Source organism: Sinocyclocheilus grahami, unplaced genomic scaffold (assembly GCF_001515645.1).
Source record: "Sinocyclocheilus grahami isolate Dianchi unplaced genomic scaffold, SAMN03320097.WGS_v1.1 scaffold319.1, whole genome shotgun sequence".
NCBI lineage: Eukaryota > Metazoa > Chordata > Actinopteri > Cypriniformes > Cyprinidae > Sinocyclocheilus > Sinocyclocheilus grahami.
In genome coordinates this window covers 751134-762551 of record NW_015505498.1, presented here as the reverse complement: position 1 = coordinate 762551, position 11418 = coordinate 751134, and the positions used below count along the sequence as shown (strand labels likewise).

General features: G+C 37.6%; 1 protein-coding gene across 1 annotated transcript; it reads right to left on the bottom strand.

Moving 5' to 3' along the window:
- Positions 1 to 3667: 3667 nt before the first annotated feature.
- Positions 3668 to 11229, bottom strand: LOC107602095 (uncharacterized). Its single transcript, XM_016294503.1, has 6 exons — positions 11130 to 11229; positions 9163 to 10050; positions 6309 to 6508; positions 5675 to 5796; positions 5066 to 5189; positions 3668 to 4857 (listed from the first exon to the last, which is right to left on the bottom strand). The coding sequence occupies exons 1-6, from the start codon at positions 11227 to 11229 to the stop codon at positions 4729 to 4731; spliced, it is 1563 nt and encodes a 520-aa protein (XP_016149989.1). The 3' UTR covers positions 3668 to 4728.
- Positions 11230 to 11418: the final 189 nt, after the last annotated feature.

Genomic DNA, 11418 nt, shown 5'->3' with positions numbered 1-11418 from the left:
TTAACTTTAACCACGAAACCAGATCGGCCGACCTGTAACGTTACACTCTCACTCAAAGGATGGACGATCTGACAGGATTGTTACTGTGAGGTGGATCACATCTAACGTGTATAGTAAATGATGTCTAGTCATGATGAAGATGTATATACATTTCAATTTCAGCAGGCAACTATTTTTACAGCTACATTATTGTTCCAGCCACAATTAATCACAACAATGTACTGTATATACAATTACAAATAATTATATATAAATCGTCAGTTTGTTGTTTTACACAAATCTGTAGATGCGCCCATAACAACAAAAGACAATACTTTATTGAACCTTTTCTGATAAGAAGTGTGCGCTGCAAATGCGAGCATTTTTGACGATTGTTTCTGTCCAGTCTGCTCGTTTTATCGTGTTTAACCAAAGCTGTCGTTGTTTTTTTTTTTCTGGTAGTGGTAGCAGATATGCGATCAAATTTCTAATTTGAGGCTGTATTACATCGATTATAAGATAACCTGACGTGCATGATGCGCCATTTACGGGTATTTCCCGGTATTTCCCTAAACCGACCAAGTACTGGTCACTGCAGAGCCAAATGCCCTCCAGCTCCCCCTCTCTGGATGTCCAGCTCCACCTCTGTGTGAACTAATGGGTGGAGTTATGTTTAGCGATAGGGTAAGGGGTAGGGTTAGGGAGTGGTTGGGTGTCTAACTCCACCCATTACATCCAGCGAGGGGGAGCTAGAGCTCCAGCTCCTCCCATTTGGCTCTGCAGTGAGCATCCTCTCCTTTGTTTTGCTGCCTCCAGCTAGCGCTGTGACGTCGGCTGACCCTAGTTACCTGTGGTTGGCCTGGCCATGCCTCACTCAGAAAACAACAGGCCAATCAGAAGAGAGGCTCATGAATATTAATTAGACAGGCCAAAATCAACGTGTTCTCAGCAGAGCTCCTGAGAAAGGAGCTGTAAAAATATGTTTAGATGGTTTTTGGTACTTATACCGCAAATATATATTCTTAAGGACATCAAGTCTTAAAATAGAACTCCAGAAAGGCGTAAAATGTGTGACCTTTAAATGATGTACACTCACATGAGATGAAGACTTGAGTCTTTAGATAAAGCTGTTTTGTTACTGTCGCCCCTTCATGGGCTCCACCATGTTGCATGGAATCCAGATTTTGCGAAGGAAATAAATAAATAATAGATAGTTGTGTCTTTGTTTTTCTCAATTCAAAGAAAACGTCAGAATTGCGAGATTCGCAAATCTGAGAAATCAGAATTCGAACTCAAAATTCTGACATTATTTCTGTTTTGACATTTTTTTCTGAATACTTTGTTTCTACTCCACTAGTTTTACACTTAAGCTGTACATGCTTATTCATGTGCCATACTGTATGTACTGATGCAGTGGTTTGGGTTCATTTGCATATATATTACAGTAATATGGGGCACTTTTTTGCAGTCACGACTACACTTAGTTCAGACCAATAAATAAAAAATGTAAATCGCATGATGACCCAACTTGTCAAAATAGGCTAGATTGTGTCCCAAATTACCCTCATTCCCTCACTTAGTTTGTATTTTCTGGTGAAATACAAAATAACACAGAACTCGTGATGGAGTCTGTTGTGAAGATGAAGTGAGGGAGAGAATCACATGTCGCTGAGGGGATAGAAATAGCTGCAGTCTCTTGTCAAAACAGTTTATTCCTTTTCTCTTCATATTGTCCACTCTAAGTAAACAGTCCTCACTGCCATACACACTCATGATGAGGGTGTGTGAGGACAGCAGTGGGAACAGCTGGAGACAGTGAACTGTTATCTTGATAAACAAGCAGCCAAGTCACTAAGATTAGGCAAAGTTAACCAATTCATTGCCAAAGTTTCCTCTTAATGTCCTCAATTGTTTGGCATAACTGGAACTAAATAAAGCGTATGTGCTTTTATTATGCAATATTAAAACTATCTAGCCTATTAGATATGTGCACTTCAGTGGTGTACAGTGTTTTTTTCTTTTAATCAAATGTAAATTCATGTCCCAGTCACATTTTCTTGGTTAAATAAACATTACTTACATTATCAGGAATAAAACAACAATTCTATTTTATATTTTTACATTAACAATGTAATCAATATTCTATTTATTAAAGCCAATGAATCTCATCAAGTGTTAGTGTTTTTAAGCATTTTACATATATTCCAAAATAATAACTCATAGCAGTAACAATTCATACAATATATTTTATTTGTGAACTTATGTTCAGCTATTCTTTTTAATAGTTAACTTTGAACTATTTAAGATTTTTTTTTTCTGATCATCAGTCATCAAATCTCAGTGAATATTGGTCACAGACATGAAGATTTACTTTAAAGGGGTCATATGATGCGATTTCAAGTTTTCCTTTCTCTTTGGAGTGTTACAAGCTGATTGTGCATAGATAAGATCCCTGAAGTTGCAAAGACTAAAGTCTCAAAACCAAAGAGATATTCTTTATCAAAGTTAAGACTGTAAAGTTGCAAAGACTAAAGTCTCAAATAACCACGCCCCCCTAAAACGGCTCGTTCTAACACGCCCCCACATATCTACCTCACTATGTGGAAATATTTGCATAATGTGCCCAAATCAAATACACAAAATAATGATCTTTAAAAAAAGCATCATATGACCCCTTTAGATTTCACCAAGCTGATTACTCACTAAAAACTCCTACAGATCATGATTTCAGGCCATTTTAAGTCTTATTTTGACTTAACAAAGTGGTTATATCTAAGCGTGTGAGTTGTTAACTTACTTTTTTAATTAGTCTTCCCATTAACGCCATTATATTGTTCATTCAGACTAATTAGGGAATGCGCACAAACACAAGAGGTGGGATTTATCGCATGAACCAATCACAGCCGAACATAACCAGTCATATCCAATGGAGGCATTGCATCCTCTCATGTGACTTTCCCCCATTTATTCTCAATTACCCCCCACCAAAGTTGCAGCATGCTTTAGGGCGAGCCCGGTCTCATGAAAATGCGTATAAATAGTACGCCAAATAAAAACAAAAACTCATGGTATTGATACGCAAAAATGGACTTTGGCGTGCATATAATACAGTTTTCCTGTGCATATGATACGAAATTTGTTGGCGTGCATATGATACGCAGTTTTCGTGTACATATGATATGCATCTACCCCACAACCCTAATCCTACCCATCGCGTAGCATATACAATCCAAAGTCCATTTTTGCGTATCAGTACCACAAGCTTTCGTTTTTATTTGGTGTACTATTTTACGCATTTTCATGAGATGGGGTTGTTAGGTCAGGGCTGTCAAACTCAATTCCTGGAGGGCCGAAGCCCTGCAGAGTTTTGCTCCAACACACATACCATGTAGTTATCAAATTAGCCTTAAGGATTTGATTACTTAGACCGGGTGTATTTAATTAGGGTTGAATCTAAACTTTGCAGGGCTCCGGCCCTCCAGGAATTGAGTTTGACACCCCTGCTTTAGGGGGTCTGTTAAAACTCAGTGGGCTCAGGGGAGGCGAGAGAGTCTCGGACTCCTGCTGTAATATTACCTGCTGGTGTCGCTGTTGGACAGACACTTTTTAATGTTACATTTTATAATATTGGCATTTTTATTTTTGTAATAATTTTTTTTCTCATCCAGTATTTTGAGAAGGCACTGCCTCCCTTGCCTCCTCAGAGGAAATGCCCCTAGTGCACATAACTGAAATGTGCCTAAAGATATTTTGTGTTCATAAGTCATAGGCGTTTAGCACATCTGCTCAGTTATGAAACATTAAATGGTTGATCTCTCAGTTATCCACTTCATTCAGTCCTTCAAAGATGTTTTAATTACATCAATCAACAAACAAGCTTGCAGGTTCAATTTAAAATGTTAACATTCATTTTAAAACACTTCTGAAAATATGGTCTCTATTCATCAGAGGTTAAAAATGGTACACTACAGTGTTATATTTAGTACTTCAAGCACAGGGGAAAAAGACATGGAAACAAGAAAATGGATTTCTCTGTGAGGTGGTGTATGAAAATACATTTTGTGGAAATGTGCTTTGACAGTTTTCAGGCAAAGGAGAACTTGCGGGGAGCAAAAATGAATCCTAATCCCCCCCTAAAATCTAATTTTTTAAAATGTAATTTTACATCATGTGAGACAGTAGGAAGGAAAGTTTGGGACGTGGATCAGGACGTGACAGGCCTAGATTTGCATCTACATCCCTGTGAGAACGTGCACTAACTGGTTTGCTATGGTTCCAGAAAAATTATCTTATTCTAACAAATGTTAGTACTAACATAGCAATTATTGAAAGTAATACACAAATGCATATTGACTTATTTTTATCTGATTATATCAGTTATATCAAAATCAGTCCAATAACCAGATTCATTCCTTATACCTGGACTAGACAATTTGGCAAAGGGTTTTTTAACTTGAAATTTTAGTATATTTGTCCTAATTTAATCCCAATATTCTGAAATACTGAAAAACATATATTTGGCTAAACAGGTCTTGTGTGTCTTGATACACAGCTGAATGAGAAACAGAATCTACCAGACACTGAGTGAGAACAGACACTGAAAGAAGAAATACACTTTAAATAAACCTTGAATAGAAGTCAATCCAGGGAAACTCAGTTATTCAGTTTTTCAGCATGTATTTTTCCTCTGCCCTGTATTTCCTGTTTTCAAGGAAGCATAGGTCAAAGATGTTTCGGCAGATATAGAGACTAAGTCATAATATTTCTGTTGAAGTCATATGACAGTCTTCTCTTAGCATTTGCAGCTAACTGCTGGTTGGATGTTGGGAGATTTGGAGAAAATCTGGCACTGGTCTTCAGACGAACGGTCACGCATTCCTGAGGGATAAAAGGATGATGGTTATTTAAAACATATATTTAACTGGTTTTGCCAGTACCAAGCTCTATTTAAAGTAGTGTATATAAATATGTTGCTATTTCAAATAATATTACAAGTATTTGATGTAGCAAAAGCTCAAAAGAGTTAGGTTTTAATATCAAGGAAGTTTTCACTAGATAGTTTCCTATTTCATTACAGCAAACTCACAGAACTGGGACGTTCCAAATGCAGTGACTGAAGGAGAACTTTACGGGAAAGAGACTCCGCCCTCTTATATTTCACACCAATCATCCGGTCTAGATCCTGGAGGCCATCAAGTAAGCTCTGCTCCCTTTGGGCCAAAGCAAAATGATTAACTCGGAATTTTATAGCATGTAACGAGAAAAACAAATACTATTATTGTATGTGAAATGATCAAAGAAAGATTTGTTTTTACATTATCAGTCATCTCAAGTGGATGAAACACAATTTCATGCATAACAGTCAGTCCTTTGTGCTTTATGTGATGCAATGCAGTAATATTTTCTATTACCACAAGGTGGCAATAGAAGACAAATATATGTCAGGGGTTTTAAAACTGTTCCTGAGCCTCCCCAGCACCGCACATTTTGGATGTTTTTCTTATTCGCTGACAAGTTAATTCAGCTGTTTTAAATAAGGGAGGCATCCAAAATGTGCATTAATTTAATAGGCTCATGGCCTAAAAATACCCTTAAGTATGTCTTTAAATAAAAATATTTTAAAAATTCATAAAAGTAACTAACTTTATAAATAAGTCCCAGTTAGTGCAGCCCAACTACAAATAAAGCAACATACTTGTGCTCCCCTGTATTGCCGTTTTCAGCTGGTCCTTGCAGAAACTGCTTTAGTGTAGGAATGTATTCAGGATCTTCACAGGGGGACTTCTCAGAGGGAAAGGCCTCTAGAAACACATTTGACTACACACAGACATACACATACAGTAAGGATCACTAATCATCAGCGCATCGACAGTGATGAAAATATGTTTTAGTTACTCATTCATAAAGTTACAACAACATTGTAGAATTTGAAGATATATTAGTATGATACTAAAATTATAAAATGAGCCATTAATTATTGTTTGTTCAGGATGAGTGGGTCATTAAGTGATTGTATAAAACGGCTCTCTGGAATATTTCTGGTCGATTTGTTTTAGTATAATGACTGATTAACTGTGTAATTGATTTCCTGCTCATATCACACGGTCTCTTTTATCTCACATACTGCAATCAATTACATTTACTTAATTGTTAAGTAGTGTAATAATAAGTGGGATAACATGCATTCATTAGGTCAAGGTTAGGACAGATTAGGACACCAACATGAAGGCGTTGACAGCACATACTTCAAAACTGCACTTTTTTCAGTCTTTAAAATACTTGAGAATAATCTAAAAACATAATTCTTATAACAGAGCATAAACATTTACCACATTATGGAGAGGAGAGAGTGGAAGGTTTGGCTTTTCGGTAGAAGTCCACCACTGGCCACCAGGCACTATCTTCTGCTCCACAGTCTCCCGGCTGAAGGCGGTCCATGTGCTCTCTGACTGCTGGAATGACTGAACTGCAGTCCAATCAGATGCCCAGGATGCGGGTTCATTTGCATCAGCAGAACTTGTGTGTTCCTCTGAGAGGAGATAAAGGTTCATGTAAGTCTTTATAGTTTCATTTTCAAGGCTGTCACACAAAAACTCTTTACAAGACCAGTAGGCACTATGTTATTGGAAAGATGTTCTGCTTTCTGTGATGGAAAGGTTTCACAAACTCTAGAACATGTGCAACTGACAAGTGGTAAAAGTGCTTAACCTAACTTCCATTCTCTGTCTTTTACACTATGTGAACAAAATGTCTAAGTTGGTATTTAAAGACCACTGTGGAATGGTACGACATAGGCTTATTAGAAAAAACATGCCTCTACCTACATTTTTGCAAAACTTAAAAAATGTAACTATACATTCAATTCACCAGAGCAGTAAAACACCAATAACTTATATTCCTTTTCACACAAATTATGATAACTACGCCAGATTATTGATTCATAAAGACTTTTTTTGCTTTGTTTATGTGGCTCCATGTAATGACCTCAAAACGCTTTTACTATAGTGCATGATTTGTAAACATATACATTTTCTTGTTTGCATCACATAAGCAGCTTCATATTAGGGCTCTGCAAATAATCGAATGCGATTTTCATGCGCATCTCGTCAGTAAAGCTGGTTCTGTGATTAGTAGTAAATCTCCAGCACGTGCTTTTAGATGGAGCGGCATTTACTACACAAAGCCGTAGATCACTGACAAGCTACGCAATATCGCGTTCTTAATCGGCAATGAATTGCCTGCGATTTTGAACGCGATTTTCGCTTGTCAGTGATCTACAGAACCGGCTTTACTGACGAGATGTGCATGAAAATCGCATTTGATTATTTGCACAGCCCTACTTCATATGTATGGTTTTCCTGACATAGTAAACTTGCTCGTTAGCTCACCTGGTACAGCATTACACTTGAATGCGATGTGAAGCACTCAGGTACAAGACACTTAAAACACTAGTCACAATAAAAAAGCAAAAAGACTCATAGACGCAAGCTAAAATGGTTTGGTTGCTTCAGCAAATGTGTTTTATCTCAAGGTTTATAGTAGGTGGTACATTATTAAGGCGTTAGAGCAGGGGTCGCCAACTGGCGGACTCCGGTCCGAATCCGGACCGCGAGATGAGTCCATCTGGATGATTAAACTTCAAAAGGCTATGATTTTATTGAATAAATATGAGCACTGCACGTTTCAAAGTCAGATTCTTTGTGTACTGCCGTTACCAGGGAAACCACTATATTTCTGCCATCCTCAAAGCGCCACCTGCTGGCAGAGAATGAATTTGCATTTTCAATAAGCCCGTCTGCTGTTTTTGTTCAGACCAATGTGAAAATCAACCCATGTTTTTTACGCAGCAAACATGCAGAGTTGTAAATGTGAACTAGTGGATTGACAAAAAGATAATGCATTATAAAAATTTAAACAATTAAGACAGTAACATATATTTATATGTTAATTAATATAATAATTGATTGCTGATAATTGTTTAAATTAATATAATAATTTATACTTTTGACTCCATTTTCTTAAAAAATGGTTGAAATGTGAAGCTTACCATTTTATAAAACTTTTTGTTTTTGTGAAAACCTGTGTATGAACTGTAAATCATGCTTTTTACAGTAATTTTAATTTCATTTGTTCAGGTTTTAAAAAGTCTTAAATATGAGTTTAAATATCCTGCAGATACCCTGGTCTGGCAAAAACCATCAATTCATGTTTTTAGGGATATAATTGTCTGGACATTGGCTGGTGAGTAGGGTTCATTACTGGACCTCAAACTATTTTAGTTGAAGACCCCTGCGTTAGAGCATTAACCTTTAAGCACCACTCTCCAGGTATTTCATTTCTGATCTGCCACAATATATATAACAATCAATATATTAAAGTGTTACCAGATTCACATTCATCTGTTTCAGACAGAACTGATTGCACTTTTAGAACCACTCACTGGACATTCAGTTTTAAAAGTGTTATGAAATGTGCAAGAAATGTCCCAACAGGAAAACAGTGAAGGTATGTTAAATGGCTTACAGAAATAACTTGTCATTTTAAAAATTCTACTTGTGTGACGTCATTTCAAAATGAAAAAGTAGGTTAAACCTGTTTATGTTCACTACCCGAATCACCTGGATTTCACCTCTTTAGAGAACAGGATTAATCCTGTGGATTAAGATTACACAGTGGCTGCCAAAAATGGAATTAAATACATAAAATTATTAAATGGAAAAGTGTGGTTTTGACCAAAGATTATAGGTAGAAGACATACTAGATGAATAAACAATGCAGTGTTTGCCCTCTATTTTGATCAAGGCATTCCCTCAAGACATGCTGCCTTTGGCATTGTGAAGGTTGGCCTCCCCTCTTGTCCCAATGGCCTTGTGTTTGCATGTCTTTTTAATGCTGCCTCCTGCCTTAGGCTGGTACACAGCAACAGGGGGAGTGAGTGGTTGGGGGGGTAGGAATTCCAAGCATTGCTTTAAATAATGAATATCTTCACATGAGGTCGGGGGAAGAGAGGGGGTCTGCAGGAATCCAGGTCAATCCAGACAGACTATTTAGTACATTGGGACTGCATGTTTATCTGCTCACTCAAACCCAAACAAAGCCAGGTTTCTGCTCCAGAAGAGAACTTACTGTACCTTCTGACAAAATGTATTTATTACCCTGCTACTTTCAAGACAGCGTACTTACCACAGTTGCAATCCTCAGCCAAATGTTGGACCTCACTGAATCCGTCCGTCCACAGCTGCTCTCCACCTGCCTGCATGAAAGTCCCAAACTCATCCTCCTCCTCCTCGCCCACATCAAGAGACCCGTCGTCAGCGGCCACCTTGTCCTTGTCGTCAACTCTTGCCGGCTCTGATAGCAACTCTGAGTTCACCAGAGGCAGCAAATATCCACCTCTCGCCCCCACCTCCCCCTTGCTTAATGCTGGGATGGCTGTTGCTATGGCTGCAGTGGTGGTAGGGGCAGGATTAACCAGGGAGTGAATAGTGGTTACCGTTATATTGGTTGTTGGTGCGCTAAAGCCTCGTGAAGAGGATTTGTCAGACTGCTGAACTTCAAGTTCTCCATGCTCTGTGATTAATTCCTCCCAATGCTGAGGTGAGCACATGGACGGCCTCCTCTTCTTTTCTGTAGTGCTACATTCAACACCCACTGGAGTGCGGCCCTCAGGCACAACAGTATTCTTTGTGTCTGGAGTCCCATCTCTCTGTGTTGTAAGATCACCGGGCTCCACTGAATGTAGATTTCCACGGTTCAGTAGGCACTCATCTGGCCTGGCTTCTTGATTTTTCTGAATGCTGACAGGGACTTTGGAGGGAGCTATCATGGGAGAATGATCCATGCTTGGCTCAGTATTACAGTTTGTTGTGGGCAATTTGATTCCTAGACTGTCAAAGTTAGTCTCAGATGCTACAGATGACCCTAGGTATGGCACATCAGCAACAAAGTTTTGAATGTTCTGGCGATCATTTGCATCAAGGTCACATTTATTAACCTCAGTGTCTCCGTGTGCATCACCATTGGCACAACTGGATTCTTTTTCAGAACAGTTATTGGATTGATTAATACTCACTTAGTTCACGATAAAATGTCATGTCTTCAGATAAAATTAGAGTTCACTATTTGTTCTTAATTTTCTTACAGGTTTTTCTATATTACTTGTGTATATACTACAAATTTTGAGTTTTTATTTGTGACAATTAAAGGTCAATACAAAAGTGCAGGTTCACTTAGTTCATTAGTTCATGGTAAATTGTCTTCAGATAAAATTAGAGTTAATCCATTCCATACTACACACACACACACACACACACACACACACACAGACAAGAATTGCAAATATTTCATTTTCTTGCATTGACTAAAACTGTAATACGTATTGTAATGTTTTTAAACGGTATTATACTACAATTTGTATATTATTACAATTACGTGTGTACATTTACATTTATATGTTGTAGTTTAATGTATTTTATAATTGTATACATACTGTAACAATAAATATGAAATACAATAATATTAAAAAAAATTCAGTATTTAGAATGCATTTTATTTGTATACTTTGCTATAAATGTACTTATAATTATTTATACTTAGTTCAATATTTAGTTATTGAATATATATTAAAAAGATGGATACTGTCATATCACACCAAGAAAAGATAGTTATTTATTCGTTCTATTTCTACTTAATTTAATAGTGTTCATATATTTATGTAGTTATAATAACTGTATTTTATAATATATTTTATTTGACAATGGGTATTTTTTTTCAGTGCTAGTATATTTAATACCTAAGTTACTGTATAACGAATCTTGTAAAATCATTTTTTCTTATGTTTTATTTCGCATGTCACAAACTATGTCATGATGTTCAGAGGACGCTGCGTTACGTAGTCTCCACACGCACAATACGTGATCACTTCACTTGCACCAAATCTATCATTAACTAACACTTGCCCACACAGATGTATCTAACATGAGGTAACCTCGAGGAGGGGACAATTATCTGCATCGATTCTTTCCGTGGTTTGACATGAAAATATCCATCTTTTTGAATCATAAATAACCCATCTTTCTTTCTTTGTATCCTCTCACCTTTACAGTGTGCCAGTTATTTTCCTCATACCGACGCGATGTCACGAATCGCACAATTCCAGCTGTCGTACGTTGTGAAGATGCTGCTGGGCTGAGGGATTTTGGCTTCAATCTTAATGAGGATTTTGGACGGTCTACAAATTAAGACATCCATGACGCCACTTCGTTTTAAGACAGCATTTCCGAATACAGACCACCGTAGATTTTTAGTGTAACCTATTAAATCTCATGTAGGTCTCATGTGCTCCGTTGAAGTGTCACTCCTCCGTGTCTCCTCCTCATAGCGCAGGCTGCTTTCACTGGCAATGCAACGCAGAGCCTCCGCAATCTAGTGCGTGCACTC